This window comes from Pelobates fuscus, chromosome 1, assembly GCF_036172605.1.
Source record: "Pelobates fuscus isolate aPelFus1 chromosome 1, aPelFus1.pri, whole genome shotgun sequence".
NCBI classification, from domain to species: Eukaryota; Metazoa; Chordata; class Amphibia; order Anura; family Pelobatidae; genus Pelobates; species Pelobates fuscus.
The window spans coordinates 319,750,130-319,770,728 of record NC_086317.1 but is presented as its reverse complement, the minus strand read 5'-3'; the positions used below and the strand labels follow the sequence as shown (position 1 = coordinate 319,770,728).

Below are 20,599 nucleotides of genomic sequence, written 5' to 3'. Positions count from 1 at the left end.
CTACAGCATATGGTATTTTCTTCTGGTGAGTATAATCAGTCCCTTCAGGTTTTTTGCAGTCAGCACTGTCTTTTACGAGGAAACGCTGTGTTTATATTACAGCCTAGGGATACCTACACTGGCTACTCCTCAGATGGCTACTATAGGTGCTTCCTGGGGCAGTATTGCACAGTGTGCATTTAGAAACTGAACTTTCCTCATAGAGATTCACTGAATTAATGCATCTCTATGAGGAGATGCAGATTGGCCAGGACTGTATTTGGCTTGTGCTGGCTCTGCCCCTGATCTGCCTCCTTGACAGTCTCAGTCAATCCTATGGGAAAGCGTTGTGATTGGCTTAGAGAATCACCTCTGATGTCAGCTAAGCAGACAGATCAGGGGCAGAGCCAGCAGCGGCAGACTTGAACAAAACTAAAATTTTACTATATTAAGGTAGGCAAGGGTGGTTAGATGGTTCTTTTAACACTATAGGATCAGAAACACAAACCCTATAGTGCTAAACCCACCATTTAGGTGTAACTGGTGTCAGAGTGACTGAGGGAGGGGGTGACTAGTGACAGTGACTGAGGGAGGGGGTGACTAGTGACAGAGTGACTGAGGGAGGGGGTGGACTGGTGACAGAGTGACTGAGGGAGGGGGGGACTGGTGACAGAGTGACTGAGGGAGGGGGTGACTGGTGACAGAGTGACTGAGGGAGGGGGTGCATGGTGATAGAAATACCATAGCTTCTATCTATCTCCATAACTGACAATGAAGGAGGTGCTTAGTTCCAGAAAGTTGCTGAATACAACAATGTGGATTTTAACATTAATTTTATTTCACAGCCATTACAAACATCTTTGATAAACACTGGGGAAAATTTTTAATCACATTTGTAAATAAAAGAAAACATTTAATTGAACTTAAGAATACTACAGGGCAGCACTTTTCCTGTGGGGGCCCACCCTCTATGTAGAGGTGATGTGTGTCCAAGAAAAATGGCAGATTTAGCAATCCTAAAGCTAAAACCTGCTTCCTCCCTCCTGGTCTAGAACGCCAGTTGAGAAAGTGTGGGCCTCTGTGTAACATGGAAGATTCCATTCACGAAAAAGGGGTGATTTTTTTTCCCCTTGGATTTATCGCTGCAAACGGCTCTGTGGTTTTCTGTATTCCCCCCTGCTGCCCCTGATGGCCGCACACATTGCTGTTAGAAGGGACCACCTGGTGGGCGGGTCTGAGAGCTGATTCCCCGCATCCGCCACTGGACTCGATGGTGAATCCTGAGATCCCAGGTAATGGCTGCGAAGTGAATGGCAGCCATGGTAAGGAGTGACAGCGAATGGTTTTCCTCCCCCGTGGGATTCCCTGTGATAGGTATCGGCCGAGGGTCCTCCCTGTCCTCCCCGCCAGGCAGCCCAGACTGGGGACACCAGGCACAGTCCGCTGATTTGGAAACAGCGCAGGAGTTTCCCCACCCGGGATCTGTGTCATGGGGGCAGTCAGTGGTGGCAGTGCTGGGGCTGTCAGTAGTGGCAGTGCTTGGTGGCTGCCAGTGAGGCAGTGCCGGGTTGGGGGGCTGTCGATAGAAATTGTGCATCCCTGGTGTCATTTTCTGCAGATTTGACCCATTTTCGGTCGGAAATTTCGGCGGCTGAAATTTCGGTGCATCCCTACAAAGTAAATTTACAAATAAAGGGCACAGTAGTCAAACTGAATGCCTAGCTAACTTAGAGAGTTTTTCCACTCTAGCTATTCCGACCTTAAATTTGAAATTCACATTGAATTCAATTTAGTAAATAACCCTGATAGACTTCAAGGATGTTCAAATTTGGCTAATTTGCACTACAAATGTAAAAATTACTTTGACAGGGTTATGTAAATAAATAGTGAAATTTAAGGAATTTCATCTGTGGATACATGGAAGCCCCTGTGAGGAGATTGATACTAACTGCCCTAAGCATTTTAAGAGAGAAAGTTACACACACATAATTGGTTTTCACATTACATTTTTTTCTGTCCCATTCATGGCAATGATGGTATTAAAAATCATGAAACATAGATTTGAGTTGTTTTGTCAATTACCTCTGCAGATTTCTTTGAATCATCAGGTGCATTTTTTGATTTACCTCTGTACTGGAAGCAAGAGGAAAAGGATGTTGACGGACCTGGAAATGTAACAATAATTTAGAATACAATTTATATTGCATAGTTTTAGATTTATTACTTTCAAACTCAAAAAGATACAAAAGAGACGCCTATTAAAAGCTGCATATTTTGAATACCAAGCAACTTTTCAATAGCATTAAAGGGGCAATTGTAGGCACATTTCATTGAAATAGTTATACTGTCTGGAGTCCCCCAGCACTAGTCCCTCCTTCCATTCTGTTTTAAATGGTTTTTAAAGTTTTAATGCAAAACAAAAATCCCTAGCAGCCCATTCAATCCGTGTTTCTTGGGCCACTAAGAAAGCATTAGCTGTGCCTTAATGGATACCTGTGATTGGGTGAGCGTGTCAACAGACTGCTTTCAACCTATCTCAGCATCCATTGCTGGTATGAATTGGAATGTCTAGAAGGACATGTGTAAGCTTTGTATAAGTCATACCTCTATAGGGGCATGGGCGATGGGTGGCTAGTAACTAATTTAGTGTTAAAAGGCTTGAAAATGGTTTAACACTGAATGGAAGGACAGTGCCAAGAGGACGGCTGGCACTGGAAACAATTCAAGGATGTGAAATGGTTATAGTGCCTACTTTGTCCCTTAATTATTGCTGTTGCTTAATGCGTATACTCAATGCACAAAATCCACAATGCTGACTTGGCAAACCAATACATATTTTCATTGACGGGACTTTATTCTATCATCACAGACAGACTTGGCAATGTTTCTACCATATACACCATACCACGTGTTTGTCATGGATTCTATGATTAATTATAATCTGCCAAATGAAGCCAGCACTACTGGACTTGTAAAAAAAAAAAAAAAAGGTTTTAATCCATATAACTTGTCAACGTTTCAGTTTACATCATCAAACTTTCATCAGGTTCTATGGATTAAAACCCTTTTTTTTTTTTTTTTTTACAAGTCATTGAGTGCTGGCTTCATTTGGCAGATTGTATTTTTGTGCAGCTGAGCACCGGACATTTAACTAAGAGGAAAGCAGGAGTGCAAAACACCAACAAATATATATATATACACACAAATATATACACATATACATACATACATACATACACACACACACACACACACACACACACTGCTCAAAAAAATAAAGGGAACACTTAAACAGCACAATGTAACTTCTGTGAAAGCAAACTGTCCACTTAGGAAGCAACACTGAGTGACAATCCATTTCACATGCTGTTGTGCAATGGGATAGACAACAGGTGAAAATTATAGGCAATTAGCAAGACATCCCCAATAAAGGAGTGGTTCTGCAGGTGGTGACCACAGACCACTTCTCAGTTCCTATGCTTCCTGGCTGATGTTTTGGTCACTTTTGAATGCTGGCGGTGCTTTCACTCTAGTGGTAGCATGAGACGGAGTCTACAACCCACACAAGTGGCTCAGGTAGTGCAGCTCATCCAGGATGGCACATCAATGCGAGCTGTGGCAAGAAGGTTTGCGATGTCTGTCAGCATAGGGTCCAGAGCATGGAGGCACTACCAGGAGACAGGCCAGTACATCAGGAGACGGGGAGGAGGCCGTAGGAGGGCAACAACCCAGCAGCAGGACTGCTACCTCCGCCTTTGTGTAAGGAGGAACAGGAGGAGAACTGCCAGAGCCCTGCAAAATGACCTCCAGTGGGCCTCAAATGTGCATGTGCCTGCTCAAACGATCGGAAACAAACTCCATGAGGGTGGTATGAGGGCCCGACATCCACAGGTGGGGGTTGTGCTTACAGCCCAACACCGTGCAGGACGTTTGGCATTTGCCAGAGAACACTAAGATTGGCAAATTCGCCACCGGCGCCCTGTGCTCTTCACAGATGAAAGCAGGTTCACACTGAGCACATGTGACAGACGTGACAGAGTCTGGAGATGCCGTGGAGAACATTCTGCTGCCTGCAACATCCTCCAGCATGACCGGTTTGGCAGTGGGTCAGTAATGGTGTGGGGTGGCATTTCTTTGGGGGGCCGCACAGCCCTCCATGTGTTCGCGAGAGGTAGCCTGACTGCCATTAGGTACCGAGATAAGATCCTCAGACCCCTTGTGAGACCATATCCTGGTGCAGTTGGCCCTGGCTTCCTCCTAATGCAAGACAATGCTAGACCTCATGTGGCTGGAGTGTGTCAGGCATTGATGAGACAAAGGCATTGATGCTATGGACTGGCCCGTCCGTTCCCCAGACCTGAATCCAATTGAGCACATCTGGGACATCATGTCTCGCTCCATCCACCAACGTCACGTTGCACCACAGATTGTCCAGGAGTTGGCAGATGCTTTAGTCCAGGTCTGGGAGGAGATCCCTCAGGAGACCATCCGCCACCTCATCTGGAGCATGCACAGGCGTTGTAGGGAGGTCTTACAGGCACGTGGAGGCCACACACACTACTGAGCCTCATTTGACTTGTTTTAAGGACATTACATCAAAGTTGGATCAGCCTGTAATGTGTTTTTCCACTTTAATTTTGAGTGTAACTCCAAATCCAGACCTCCATCAGTTGAAAATGTTGATTTCCATTTTTTTTAAATTCTTGTGTGATTTTGTTGTCAGCACATTCAACTATGTAAAGAACAAAGTATTTCAGAAGAATATTTAATTCATTCAGATCTAGGATGTGTTATTTTTGTGTTCCCGTTATTTTTTGAGAAATATTATATATATATATATATATATATATATATATATATACACACACACATACACACACATATATATACATATATATACATACACACACACAGGATATGTTACAAAAAGCTCCGTCCTGCACACAGTGGTTTATATCAGTGAAATTCCAACACAGTCCATCAAAAGGAGTATTTAATAAAGATATGTTAAAGGACCACTATAGTGCCAGGAAAACTTTTCAACCAATGGAGGTCTGGATTTGGAGTTACACTCAAAATTAAAGTGGAAAAACACACTACAGGCTGATCCAACTTTGATAGTGTGTGTGGCCTCCACGTGCCTGTAAGACCTCCTTACAACGCCTGTGCATGCTCCAGATGAGGTGGCGGATGGTCTTGTTTTCCTGGCTCTATAGGGTCCCCCTCACCCTCAGGGCCCCCCTCCCGCCGGGCTCTAGGGTGAGGAAGGGGTTAATACCTTTACCTTTTTCCAGCGCCGGGCTTCCTCAGCGCTGGGGACTCTCCTCCTCCTTTACCCGTCATCGGCTGAATACACATGCGCTGCATGAGCCGAGCGCGCATTCAGCCAGTCTCATAGGAAAGCATTCTAAATGCTTTCCTATGGACGCTGGCATCTTCTCACTGTGAAAATCACAGTGAGAAGCGCGGAAGCGCCTCTAGCGGCTGTCAATGAGACAGCCACTAGAGGCTGGATTAACCCATTTGTAAACATAGCCATATCTCTGAAACGGCTAGGTTTACAGCAGAAAGGGTTAATCCTAGATGGACCTGGCACCCAGACCACTTCATTAAGCTGAAGTGGTCTGGGTGCCTATAATGGTCCGTTAATTAAATGCTCAGAACTGACAGGTCTGCTTTAACATACTAGATAACTACAAAGCTGTAAAAATTATAATATCACATTATACTTCAAATTAAATAGTTTGGATACATATAAGCTTCAAAAATACATCAAAGTAAATATTACCAGGTATTAATCCTCCCTTTAGAGCCCAGTGTAGTGGTTATAGTGTCAGCATGATCCTGACACCATTCCCCAGTTATATGTCAAACCAAGCAAACAACCATAGTTCGTCCTCACTGTCCATGTTGCTAGTTTAATACCCATACTAACCATATTAGGACAGCGTACATAAGTACAGTATGAGTAATCTGACATGCACAGTCAGAGAATGCAGCCTAAACTTGATATTTTGGAAGCGAGGAATTGGCCAGGAGATTTTTGGACAGAGCCTGGGTCAGGCTGACACCAACACAATTGCAGGCTGTAGCGGTTAGGTTAATTAAAGGAGAACTGTTACCCTCTGCAAAATATAAAATCTTAATGAAATATATTAAAAGTATTGTGTTTTCACTGAAATTCTAATGCAATCAATAGATATGCTAAAACAAATTAAGGACTACTTTGTCTTAGTATTTATCCTACGCTCAACAAAACTTGACAAAAGTTTTGCTATCAACAGTCACGGATAAAAGGAAAAAGGCGTTGTTCTATGGACACTCCCATAAACCTCAGTGTTGTACTCTTGTGTATGTGAGTACAACACTGTCTCCAGTCAGCTAAAACACCATAAGTTAAAGAGGATAAATTAAAGAGAATTAGTGGCAGCCACCAAGGACCGGTACAGGAAAGTTTATCTTCCCTTCTCTGTGGGAGTAGTCACCAAAGGTATGCTTAGTTTATATATATATATATATATATATATATATATATATATATATATATATATATATATATATATATATATATATATATATATATATATATATATATATATATATATCACGAGTAAAAATATTGTCATTATAATCCCCCCCACTCTCCCCCAAAACGCAGAAATTATGCTTAAAGAAAAAGGGTTAACCTGGAGGGAAAGTTCAAGTAAGATCAATTCATAGGGTCAATAGGTAATGCAGCTCTGTCGCTTTGCAGGTTTTGCATTTAAATGAACTCAATAGAGTTAGGAACACAAACATGTATTCCTGACCGTATAGTGTTATAACCACCATCTAACCCCACTGCCCCCCTTAAATATTGCAAAATCTTACTTTTAATCAAGTCTAAAGTCTAATCCATAAAGGAATAACAGAATATACTCACTCTCATTGTCTGAGCTGTCGCTGCTGCTGAGATGCCTGTGACGTTTCATTTTGACACATCCTTAAAACAAAGAATGAAAATATTAGACAATTTTCTACTTATATATTCTGTACTGGAACAATTTGAAATAATATAAATACAAATATAATATAATCAAGTCAGTACACAGTGTGGAAGTACAAGGGGGACAAGGGAGTATCTATCTGGAGTTGCTGTTGAGAGCTCACTCTATAACTTATTAAAAATAGAAAAGAGTCTACCCCAAGCTATTTCTTGTATTACTGCCAAGCAGGACTGTAACTGAGATTGTGTATTTACCTGTGCCTGATATATCACAGGGCATTTACTCAAGTGAGAATTTTCAGGAATTCAAAGTGAATTGCAAATTTAAAGGCCCATATAACTTCTGTTCATTAGATTGAGCATACAATTCTATCTATACATTGTGGTAACAATTTTTCTAGTAAATATATAAATTAGGAGTAAACCCTAGTTAAAATATGTTTATCTCTTTTGAGGGCAGCTATTATAAGACCTTCAGGGAGACCCTCGTCCCACATCTAGAATCCTTGTTCAGGGACCTAATGACGGGAACTCCGCCAGATAGAGACATGACTAGGGCAAACATTATCCTCCTGCCGAAACCGGGCAAGGACCACACACAGCCAGAAGCATACCGACCTATCTCACTCATAAACCATGATAGCAAAATTTTCGCCAAGATCTTAGCGAGCCGATTGAACCCATACTTGACAAGTCTAATCCACGCAGACCAAGTGGGGTTCATACCCGGACGCCAGTTGTTCGAGAACACGAGACGCAACATCGACTTGATAGGGATGCTAGCCGACACAAAAACACCATCCTTAGCGCTTTCTCTAGACGCGGAGAAAGCCTTCGACCGTGTGAAATGGCCCTACATGTTCACCCTATTGGAACACCTAGGCATGCCCCATACATACATAACAGCCATTCGCGCTTTATACACCTCCGTTTCAGCGCAAATAAAGATTACGGGGACGGCCTGCCCGTCCTTCACAATCACCAACGGCACCCGACAGGGATGCCCCCTGTCCCCTCTACTCTTTGTACTGACACTCGAATCACTTCTCCAAGCCATTCGGGAACATCCACAAATCAAAGGGGTCACGGTAGACAACCAGGAGTACCTGGTTTCGGGATATGCAGACGATATCCTGCTGACCATCACTGAACCCACCCACACGCTACGGGCCCTACTACCACTCCTGGTTGAATATGGGACGATCTCGGGATACAAAGTCAACGTAGACAAATCTAGCGCACTCCCAATTAATCTCACGCAGACAGACATACTCGGAATCACATCAGACTATCACATACGTGTTACGCCAACACACCTTACCTATCTGGGCATAAAATTACCAGCAGACATATCCACACTCCATAGCCTGAATTATACTCCCATGATAGAAAAACTCATCTCGGACATGGAGACCTGGGCGGACAAACCCATATCCTGGATAGGGAGAATACATTCAATTAAGATGAATGTTCTACCCCGAATTTTATTCCTTTTTCAAGCTCTACCCATCCCCATCACGAAACATAACCTCATCCCCTTACAACGAGCAATAGACAGATTCATATGGCAAAACAAGAGACACAGGGTAGCCCGTAACATACTGTATCGCCCCAGAATGCAAGGAGGTCTGGGGTTGCCCCACTTACACTTTTATTATATAGCCGCACAAATGGCACAAATTGCCCTATGGCACACCCCCCCAGAGACTAGACGTTGGGTAGATCTCGAATCAGCTCTAATGAAATCGGATCTCCCACAATTCTATATCTGGACACCAAGGGAGCACAGAGCACTCCCGAGAACGGCGTGCCCAGCTATTACTAACTCGATCCAGTTATGGGACACCTATGCCATCAAACACGGACTCACCACCACGTCCTCCCCCCTCACCCCATTATACCGTAATAAGGCATTCACGCCAGGCATGAGACCCTGGGACTTTAAAGGCCTAGAGCATGCCGGACTCCAGAGGGTCTTCCAACTTTATATTGGAGACACGATAATCACCTTCCCCGACCTACAAGCCAAAGCAACCCTAAAGCCAGCCGACTTCTTTAGATACCTACAACTTAAGCATTACGCGGCCCAAGCGACAGTGAAAGCAGCCGCCAAAGCCAACCCAACCTTCTTTGAGTGCATCTGCCTCACAGAACGTTATCAGAGAGGCCTAATCACCCTATTGTACTCCCACCTCTGTTCCACCACACGGGAATGGGGGACCCTACATTATACGGAGAAATGGGAAACAGACTTGGGAGAAACCCTAGAGGGTATAGACTGGCAGGATATTTGGGAAGCCAATTCCAAAACCTCTATCTGCGTAACGATGCAAGAACAGGCATATAAGACGATGATGAGGTGGTACATTACTCCGGTCCAACTTTATCATATGAAAAGAACACCCACAGATCTCTGTTGGCATAACTGCGGAGAAAAAGGGACTTATGCACACATGTGGTGGTTCTGTCCCACAATCAAAATATTCTGGAAAAATATCCAGCAGCTTGCATCAGGGATCCTACACAGACCGATAGGCCTAAACCCTTGGACCTTCCTCCTGGCCAGACCCCTAGATGACTTACCCAGATCAGAACAACAACTACTCAACAAGATTGCCTTAGCTGCCAGAAAGGCTCTAGCCCAAACTTGGCTGCAGCCTACTCCCCCCCCATTGTCCACAGTGCTCAACAAAATCAAAGAGTGCCATCTCATGGACAAACTAACGGCCCAATTGAGGGGCAATATGACGACATTCACGAAGATATGGGAACCATGGGATAACTATATTGACGACTGAATGGCCACAGGCAACATCCAGGACCATCCCCCCCCCCCCCCTCTCTACACCTAGTTTTCCGCTACCCCATTTCCTTGATTGTAGGCCGAGCCTACCGGTGACCCGGCCTATAGGTTCGACACACTTAAACCAAGGCTACTAAACGACAACCATGTCATTTGATTTAAAGTTACGTATTTTGTTATATATGTTTCTAAGTGTTGATCTTTTTACTGTACTGTACTGTATTGAAAAACGATGACAGACCGATAGCCTAAACAATTGATGTAAACGGCTTGTTATGCAATTCTCTAATACCACACTTGGGCTTCTGCGCAAGCCACGTAACTGCACTATTCATTTATGTCTGTCATTGCAAAATAAAGAATCATAAAAAAAAAAAAATATGTTTATCTCCCAGTCTTGACATGACAAGTCATTGTCTACCAGGCATTGACTGACAAGGAAGGTCAGAAAACTGCAATTTTACTCACCGTAAATTCCTTTTTCCTTAATATGGTGGCAGTACAATAGCGATGTACTCTTCCCTTAGGGCAAGCATATGAAAGAAAGAATTAACATAAAAAGTTCCTCCCCTTACCAGGTATAAGAGACCCTGCAGCCTTAGGACCTCAGTACGTATCAAAAACACCACCGTGGAACCACAAAAACCTCAGAAAACTTATTAGATAAAGGGTAAAATTTACGGTGAGTAAAATTGCAGTTTTTCCTGGCATATGGTGGCAGTACAATAGGGATATATCGATATATCGAGATCCCAGAGTAAGGGCGGGAATTTAGGCCATAAAAGCTTGTAACACCGTGCCCGAAATCAGCGTCAGAGGCAGAGAATACGTCTAGCCTGTAATGTTTCAAAAAGGTGTTGAAAGAAGACCAGGAAGCCGCTTTACATCTCTCTTCCGGAGATGCACATGCTTTTTCGGCCCAAGACCTCTGCGTTTTCCAGGAGATCCGGCGTAACCGGAAGAGTCCGGTACTCTAAAGTCATATTCTTCAAAACCCAGAACCAGCTGCGATTTGGCCAGCACAGCAGTATGGCCAGGAGACGTGTCTGATCTGATGCCACTTTTTGCAGAATTCTCGGGATTAAGCTTACCGGGGGAAAGATGTACGCAAGGGGAAATTCCCACCGGATTGAAAGACCATCTATTACCAGAGGCCTGTCCACCTTGAAGAGGGAGGAAAACGAACTCACTTGTGCATTGGATCTTCTTGCCATAAGGTTTATAACTGGAAGACCGAATCTCTCCACCAGCTGAGCAAAAACTACTTGATCGAGATACCACTCGTTCTGGGACCATTTTGATCTGCTCAAATCTTCTGCAACCATGTTGTCTACACCACGAATGTGAACTTCTGAAATGTCGTCCAGATGGTACTGAGCCCAAGACATGATCCGTGAGCAAAGGAGATTTTTTTTACTTTTGAACCGCCTTGTTTGTTCAGGTAGGACACAGTAGTCTGATTGTCCGACTGGATCTTTACAGCTTTCCCCAAAATGAAAACTTTGAACTGTTGAAGGGCGTAGAAGACTGCTAGTTTTTCTCTGAAATTTGAAGATTCCTTTGTTTCGTCTTTTGACCAAACACCCTGTCTTAAGTGATATCCTAGGTGAGCTCCCCAACCTGTGTTTGGGGACGAAAGGACCGGCCTTTTGTAAGGAATTTTTCCTCCAGCCACCAAGAGATTCTCTATTGTGTATGATCTGATATACACATGATTGCATCTAAGTCTTCTTCCTTTTTTGACCACTGCGCAAGGATTTCCCATTGTAAGGGCCTTGATTCCGCTCTGGCCCATTTTACTGCTGGAATCGTAGAGGTCAGATGACCCAAAACCTGCATGGCTTTTCTTACGGAACATTCCGATACTCAAAGTAGTTTCGTTATCAAATTTTTTTTAATCTTTTTTTTCTTCTTGCTTGAAAGATGAATTGAGTGTCTGACTTGATCAAAAACCCTAAAAACAGGATGGACTTTGAAGGGGTAAGGTGTGACTTTTCTAGATTTATAATCCAACCATGTTCTTCCAGGACTTTTATAGTGTAGGTCACATCTGATTTCAGCGTGGTTCTTGAATCTGCGTTGATCCACCAGTCGTCCAAATAGGGCACGATTGTGATACCTTGTAGCCTTAAGAGTGCTGTGGTAGGCGCGAGGATCTTTGTAAAAATCCTGGGTGCCGAGGCTAGCCCGAACGGGAGAGCTTAGAACTGGAAATGATGGATGCTTTTCCCTTTCTTTATAGCAAACCCGAGGTATCTTCTTGAGTTCACATCCATTGGAACATGCAGATAGGCATCCTTCAGATCCAAGGTGGCCATAAAATCTCCTTTTTGAAGGATATGTGTGACAGACTCTATTGTCTCCATTCTGAAATGTTGATAAGGAACGAGTTTGTTTAGGGATTTTAAATCTAAGATTGGGCGAAAAGACAAGTCTGGTTTTGGAACAAGGAACAAACAGGAGTATACCTCTTGATAAACTTGGGAATTTGGAACCTTTTCTATAACACCCTTTCTTAAAAGGGAAACAGTGGAGGAAAAAAGGGCTTGTTTTTTTAATTTTGACCGGTAGGAGGAGACAAGGAAAGTTGACCTTGGAGCATCCAAGAAATCTATTCGGTAACCTTTTTGGACTAGATTCAAAACCCATGGATTTGTAGTCATCTCTCTCCATTTGTGAACAAAATTCTGCAACCTTCCGCCCACTCTGATGGCGTCAGAAACGTTTGTTTCTGTCAGTTTTATCTTTTTGTGTGTCAAACTTCGGATTTCTCCTTTGTTGACGAAAACCCCTGGGTTTGTCTTGAAAACCCCTCCGATGCCTAAATTGGAAATTTCTGTACCTGGGCTTCCAGGAATACTTTCTGTCTTGAGGCAAGGCCTTTTTAGTGTCCGACATCTGTCGGACTAACTCTTCTAGGGGAGAACCAAACAACTTTTTCTTCTCCAAGGGAAGTTCACATAATGCAGATTTTGAAGCAGTGTCTGCTGCCCAGGCCTTAAGCCACAGTGCCCTTCGGGTTACTGACGATAAACCCATGACACAAGCTGAAAGTTTAATCACCTCCATAACAATATCCATAAGGTACTCATTGGACAACCTCAAATTTTGGAATAGGAGGGACAGGCCTTTGTCCTGGGTATCACCCAGACATTCTTCCAAGGTAGTCAACCAAAGATTCTGAGCTCTCGCCACTGAAGCCCCGGCTAATGCAGCTTTAGCCTGAAAACCTGCTGCCTGATAGGCCCTTCTGCTGGAAGCTTCAGCTCTTTTATCCATAGGGTCTTTCAGACCCGAAATTTCCCCAATAGGCAAGGTAGTTTTTTTTAGACAATTGAGCAACTTATACATCAACTACCGGTAAATCTTCCAACTTATCTACCTCCTGTATTTTAACAATACTTTTAAAATGACTGGAGATAAAGGCCCTTTTTTCTGGGTTCTTCCATTCCCTGGAAATTAAATCCAGCATATTTTGTTGGATTGGAAGAGCTTTATTCCTGGTTTTATCTACGGTCTCATCAGAAAGGACCATAGACATCTCTTTAATAAATTTCCTCAGCTCGTCACGAGGAAACCCCACCTCGTTATCAGAAGAGTCGCTAGAGGATTCTGAATCTGAAAAGGAACATTCCCCTGAAGAGAGTTCTGAGCCCAATGGTGTCCTCTTCCTTTTAGCTCTCTGCTTAGTAGCTTTAACTGGAGAAGTGTGAGCTGTTTCTTTAAAAGACTCAAAGGTCTGGGCTAGATTATCCTGAAACCAAGACAAAAAAGACTTCATTTCTTGTTGCTTGGATTTTTCTAGCGATAATGAGGAGCAAATATTACAGATTTTCCTCTTAAACCCATCTGGCAAAGGAGTGGAGCATTAGACAACAGAGATGCTTAGACTTGGAACTAGCTTTTTTTGAAGCAGGAATAGGAACCTTGTCTTTATCCATATTGTCAGTAGAAACAGGGCTAGACATATCTGTAATACACAAAATGTAAACAATATTTGTATTCGAAAAATAATTTAAATACCTAGAAACCAGCAGGATCCTACCTCTAAAACCTCTGACCCGTGTGGGGGGGCTGGTGACACGGGAGATCTTCACTGCCTAGCATCCATGCTGACAGAAAGATCTGCACAGCATATATAGGCAGATCGTTTCAAATCTGGCACCATTTCCGGGGAGTTCAGCCCGCGCATGCGCGATAGCGCGGTCGGAACTCCGGTGGAACGCAAAACCACCCAGGCGTGCGTTCCACCGCTGTGCGCATGCTCCTCCGACGGGGGTTCGCTGCCCTAATGGACCGCCTCCTTGCGTAGCCGGTGACCTCACGTGGCATAAAAGCAGGCTTTCATACCTGCCTCCGTAACTGCAGTATGTCCCATGGCCACTCAGCGCTCCACCCGGGAGGCTATCAGGCCGAATCCCCCTGGCAGCAACCCATGTGACTCACCAATCCTTCCAACTTCCAGATGCCGTCCGTTCCTGTTGGAACAAGAAAGAGAACTGAGGTCCTAAGGCTGCAGGGTCTCTTATACCTGGTAAGGGGAGGAACTTTTTATGTTAATTATTTCTTTCAGATGCTTGCCCTAAGGGAAGAGTACAACCCTATTGTACTGCCACCATATGCCAAGAAAAAGACGTTCCACAGGTGGTCCTTCTGCTTTTCTAAGCATAGCAACCACAGAGCATGCGCTATGATTGCTATGGAAACTCCCTAGTTGGCCAAATACATTTCCCATTAGATGTCCGTATTTATAATGCTTGAGTCTTACTTTAAGGTTTAACAATTCAATGGGCATCATTGGTTTTAGAATAAATTGTCAAACACCTAAACTTCATAGTCTGTATTCTCTGTAGTGCACTGATAACAGAAACTATGCTTAGGGTTATCAAATGCAATTCCACTCAGCTTGGATGGCAATGGTATGCTAAGAGCACTGGTCTAATTTGCTCCAAGACCCATAACTAACACTCTTACACACATCAAGACAAAGAAATGGTTTCTTATGTCTAAGGCACACCTTTCTGATTAAGTTTTCCACTTATGTTCAGCCATTAAAGGGGCACTCAAAGCAAAAGCACAATAAACAGTCAAATAGTTTTAAAAAGGTTTGCCAACTTATGATGAACGGCCAGCTCTTAGGCTGAAAGCGTCAACTGAGAGCTTTCAGCCAAAGAGCATCACCCAGCACCAAATGGCTCACTGCAGCCGCAAGGCAAGTTGTCAAACTGTTCTTAAATTGTTCCAATACTGTGGGATGGGCTCTAGCAGTTAATGTGTTTGGAATGTCCCTTTAACAAAACAAAAGTAAAAAGCAATAACAAAACATAAAAATCCCCTAGGTGCTCAAAATAGACTTCACTGTCAAATAATAAAAATAAATACCCATTTTACACTATTGCTGGACAAGTTCTTGTTTTCTCAGAGTAATTGCATACAAAATAAAGATTGTACAAAACACTATTTGACAGTATGGAAGTGAAACAATGAAAAAGTGCTTCTATAACTTACTCAACAAATCTAACGTTTCAAAAAGGTAATGCCAAATTCACAACACTTCAAAGACTAAGCAAAAAAGAAGAAAAGAGGAAAAAATAAATAAATAAAAAGAGTCACACAAGGTCCTTCTGCAGCAATAATCGAAGTAAACTCGGTTAGAGTCCAAATTACTATCCAAGAGAGCATTTTATTGGTGTAACATAGCGTATTGCAAATACCCTTCCAATATTCCTCATGACCATTGGATTGATTAATCTTGATGATCTCAGCCAGGAAGGCAGAGCTGCAGAATGGAGATCAGCACATCAGGATTTTTGTTTTTAAAAGCAATACCTTGAGAATGGTGGTCTGGTGGGGCAGCTATGAGTGTGTGACAGTAATTGTAAAATAGCTTTTTAATGGACATGTGAGAGGTGACTTGACCTCCTTCAGGAAGTGTAAAGAAAGGGATTGGTTTGAAAAAAAATAAAAAAATAAAAGCTCCTAAAAACCAAGATCCCATGGGACTTCTAGATCCAAACAGACAAGCAAAACCTGACATCGTGGTGGTAGACAAGGAATGGAAGACTGCAGTGGTGGTGGATACAGCAATACCAAGTGACTATAACATCAGGAAGAATAACCATGAGAAGATAGACAAATACCAAGAACAGAAAGAATACCGTATATACTCAAGTATAAGCCGAGTTTTTCAGCACATTTTTTGTGCTGAAAAACCGGACCTCGGCTTATCCTCGAGTCAATAGTCTGTATTATGGCAATTTGCATTGCCATAATACAGACTGAGGGAGAGGGGGCTGGCAGAGATCTTACTTACCCGTCCTGCAGCTCCTGTCAGCTCCCTTCTCCTCTGCGCCGTCCGTTCAGCACCTCGGTCAGCTCCCAGTGTAAAGCCGCGGCTCTCGCGAGACTTACAGTGTGAGCTGACAGAAGAGCTGAACAGACGGCGCGGAGGAGGAGAGAGCTGACAGGAGCTGCAGGACGGGTAAGTAAGATCTTTGCCAGCCCCCTCTCCCCCCCACTGAACTGCCAATGCTGGACCACCAGGGAAGAAGCCCCCCTCCCTGCCATGCATCAAGCAGGGAGGGGGGACGAAAATAAAAATAATAATTAAATAAAAAATAATAAGAAGAAATGATAATGAAAAAAATATAAATAATAATATAAAATAATAAAAAATAATAATAAATAAAATAATAAAATTGCCCACCCCCCCACCGCAACACATACACACACACACACTGCACTCATACACACACACGCTGCACTCACACGCTGCACTCACACACACACTGCACTTATATACACACACACACACACACACTGCACTCTTACACACACACTGCATTCATTATACACACACTGTAAATAAATATTCAATTAATATATTTTTTTTAGGATCTAATTTTATTGAGAAATTTACCAGTAGCTGCTGCATTTCCCACCCTAGTCTTATACTCGAGTCAATAAGTTTCCCAGTTTTTTGGGGTAAAATTAGGGGCCTCGGCTTATATTCGGGTCGGCTTATACTCGAGTATATACGGTACCTTAAACGGATGTGGAAAGTGTAGGCAGTAGTAGTCCGAGTTGTGAAAGGAGCACTAGGGGCTGTAACTTGGGGGAGGGGCTTCAACAAATTCCAGGTGGGACATCGGAGGTCTCTGTCCAGAAGAGTGCAGTTCTAGAAACAGCTAAGATACTGCACAGAACCCTTAGACACCCAGGCCTCTATATTTTAAACATGGATTCCTTGGAATTCATGTTTGCTGAATTATACAACAGCTTTGAAACAACTTTCAATCACTAAGCCCCGCCCCCATAACGTTTTTGGTTTGTGCTCCACAAGTGACTCCAAACATTAATAGAAAGCCAGTAACCAACCTCATGCTGATGAGTTGCATTAAAGGACTACTAAAGTACCAAGAAAACAAACTCATTTTCCTGGCACTATAGGGTCTTTGAGTCCCCCCCCGCCCTCCCCCCCTCTCTGGGTCCCCCTCCCGCCGGGCTGAAGGGGGAGGAATTGGTTAAACACTTACCTCCCTCCTCCGACGTCATCTGCTGAATGTGCATGCTCGGTAAGAGCCGCGCGCGCATTTAGGCAGTCCATAGGAAAGCATTTCTCAATTTCTCAATGCTTTCCTATGGACGCTGGCGTCTTCTTACTGTGAAATCACAGTGAGAAGTGCGGGAGCACCTCTAGCGGCTGTCAGTGAGACAGTCACTAGAGGCTGGGTTAACCCTAATGTAAACATATCAGTTTCCCTGAAACTGCTATGTTTACAGCTGTAGGGTTAACCCTAGATGGACCTGGCACCCAGACCACTTCATTGAGCTGAAGTGGTCTGGGTGCCTATAGTGGTCTTTTAAAGGGACACTCCAGGCACCCAGACCACTTCTGCCCATTGGAGTGGTCTGGGTGCCAACTCCCACTACCCTGAACCCTGCAAGTGTAATTATTGCAGTTTTTTTGTAAACTGCAATAATTACCTTGCAGGGTTAACTCCACCTCTAGTGTCTTTAGCACAGATTGTCCGTGCTAGAGCGTCGCTCGACGTCCTCACGCTGTGTGAGGACCTCCAGCGTCGCTCAATTCCCCATAGGAAAGTATTGAGAAGCATTTTTAATGCTTTCCTATGGGGAGCTTTAATGCGCATGCGCGACATTGCTGTGCATGCGCATTAGGTCTCGGATCAGTCTTGCCCACCGGCCGACGTAATGCAGAGGAGGAAGAAGCAGCGACGTGGGACATGTCGCTGCATCTGGTAAGTCACTGAAGGGGTTTTCACCCCTTCAGCAACCGGGGATTGGGAGGTGGGAGGGAGAGGGGACCTGCAGTGCCAGGAAAACTGATTGTTTTCCTGGCACTGGAGTTTCCCTTTAACAACGAAACAGCTGTCCATGAGTGGTTCACAGGCTTTGCATCACTTACTGAGCTGTGTTTCAAAGCTGTTGTATACAGCAAACAAACTCCAAGGAATCCGTGTTAAAAATAGAATAATGAGGCAAAAAGGTTATTCTTTGTTGTATTTATCTGCCCACCCAGAATCCCTTGCAAGGAGTAACACCACAATGTATTGACTATCTACCAACTTCAAGTGGAAGTAATTACATTTGTGGGAAATCGATACAAAAATAAGTACAAAATTAATAAACAAACCAAAGGCTTTCAAAGTGGATTTGATGGCTTACATTTTTTTTTTTTTTTAAATAAAATCCCTATTGTAGATGAAGGAGATTCTAGCAAAATGAAAATAAAATAAGGATTCCGTTTTTTTTTTACTGCTTTTTTTTGCTTCTAGCTTCTGTGAAAATTGACAGGAACATTAAGAATTGGAAATTGTGAAGAAAATATAAGAGAAATGGGATCTATTAAAAAAAAAAAAAAAAAAAAGACAAATATACGTATAACAAGTACATGATGGCTAAAATGCACCCGTAGAACGTTTCATTTTCTTGATTGTTCAAGCAGAATATTAAGTATCAACACGGTCTTAAAGAAAATAAAAACAACAATTGGCCACTCACCGGCGACAGGAACAAAACACAGCTTTGAATACACCAAGGGCCTCATGCCAAAGTATACTATTCCCAAGCAAGCCTGAGAACAAGCCAGTGCTAATCCCTCCTTTCTGAAAGATTATGCAAGAATTTGAAAGAGCTGTTCCTTTCTCCTTAATACAGCAAATCTGGAAGCGCTGACCTCCATCTAATGACAGGAACAGCAATGCTGAAATGACGTACAACATTCTGCTCTTTTTAACTCAATAACATGCTTACGTAGAATAGAGCCACGTGCACTACAGCGATGAGCTAGACTGTCTCTGATACATGGCCAAGGTCATTAATACTCCATATTCTCCTGGTTTACAAGGCCGTTTCCGCACTAGAAAAAGCCTTATCAAGTGTTCACGCTCTTCCTAGATGCAAGGCACCATGTGAGAGTTATGAATGTACACAGTGACAGCAGCCTCTTCTTAAGGCATGTTTATCACAGAAAACTACCACATTATATGGACCAGTAACAAGAAATGGTTGGTATATTGCCACAGAGTTTTGACTTAGTTAGAACCCAAAAGGTGATAGGATTTACAGCATCAAATAAACCACAGATGCCAAATTTATCTGGTACTTAAAATGTCACTGTTGACTATTAAAACTTATTTTAAAAGCCTGCAGCATAAGCGACATATCTCTTAAACTACATATTTAAAAGCACAGAATGAATCGTGCCATTTGAATAACAGTGCTAAAATGTCAAACAGCTTGCAATGTTCTGCTTGGTAAGTGTGGTGTATTTCCAGGAGCAGTGAAAAGGGCAATAATACGTCAAGGCATACAATTAATGTACTAAAAGCCAGTTATCTTGCAGACATGTGATGAGAAGAACTTACATTAAGTTACCAAAACATTCCTTCTATTAGTCACATTTATTATTTTTTTTTTATTTTATTTACTTTTGCCTATGGAGTTAATTTTGTAGCAAATACTTTTGGAGACAAATTATATTTACACATTATAGACACTGCAAAGTTTCCCCATGTATCAATCAACAGAAATAGAGGATTAAGAATATTACTTTTGGACAACAATATTCATGGGAAAAGTAAACAGGTTGCAAGATCAATAGAATGAGATGATCAAATATCAGCACTGTAACAGTATATATACCCAAGAGATCAAAGAGGGAAATCATTATTACCTTAATTTTTTTCTTCAAAATTCCATTCTTATTATTTACATAGGTAAGAAGCCTTTTTTTTTCCATGAACGAGAAGAAATGTCTATTAATGGGACACTGTAGGCACCCAGACCACATCAGCTCATTGAAGTGGTCTGTGTGCTGCGACCCTTTGGAATTAGTGCTGCAATATTAAAGGAGCACAATAGGGTCAGGAACACAAACATATTTCTGACCTTATAATGTTAAATCCACCACCTAGCCGCCCTGGTCTCTCATGCCTTCCTAAATATAGTAAAATCTTATTTGTATTCAAGCCTGAAGCTGCTGGCTCTGCACCTATCTGCCTCAGAATAGCAAGCTGTCTGCTGACATCATCAGAAGTGTTGTTCTGAGCCAATCCCAATGCTTCCCCATAGGATTGGCTGAGACTGTGAAGGAGGCAGATCAGGGGCAGAGCCAGCACAAGTCAAACAAAGCCCTGGTCAATCAGCATCTCCTCATATAGATGAATTGAATCAATGAATCTCTATGAGGAAAGTTCAGTGTCTGCATGCAGAGGGAGGAGATACTGAATGTTTGGATGCATTTTAGGCAGCCATGACCCAAGAAGGATCTCTAACAGCCATCTGAGGAGTGGCCAGTGAAGTTATCA

General features: G+C 42.9%; 1 protein-coding gene across 2 annotated transcripts in view; it reads right to left on the bottom strand.

Annotated features, from left to right (window-relative positions):
- Positions 1 to 20,599, bottom strand: part of JADE3 (jade family PHD finger 3) — a 60,519-nt gene that overhangs the window by 23,281 nt on the left and 16,639 nt on the right. The window contains exons 1-3 of one of the 2 annotated variants that reach the window (XM_063459382.1): positions 18,792 to 18,858; positions 6,902 to 6,961; positions 2,062 to 2,144 (exon numbers count right to left, since the gene is read on the bottom strand). In XM_063459382.1, coding sequence (XP_063315452.1) covers positions 2,062 to 2,144; positions 6,902 to 6,961; positions 18,792 to 18,837 — 189 coding nt within the window. In that variant the 5' untranslated portion in view covers positions 18,838 to 18,858. Of the gene's footprint in view, positions 1 to 2,061; positions 2,145 to 6,901; positions 6,962 to 18,791; positions 18,859 to 20,599 lie in introns of those variants that run through there. The other variant, XM_063459392.1, reaches the window with a different exon arrangement.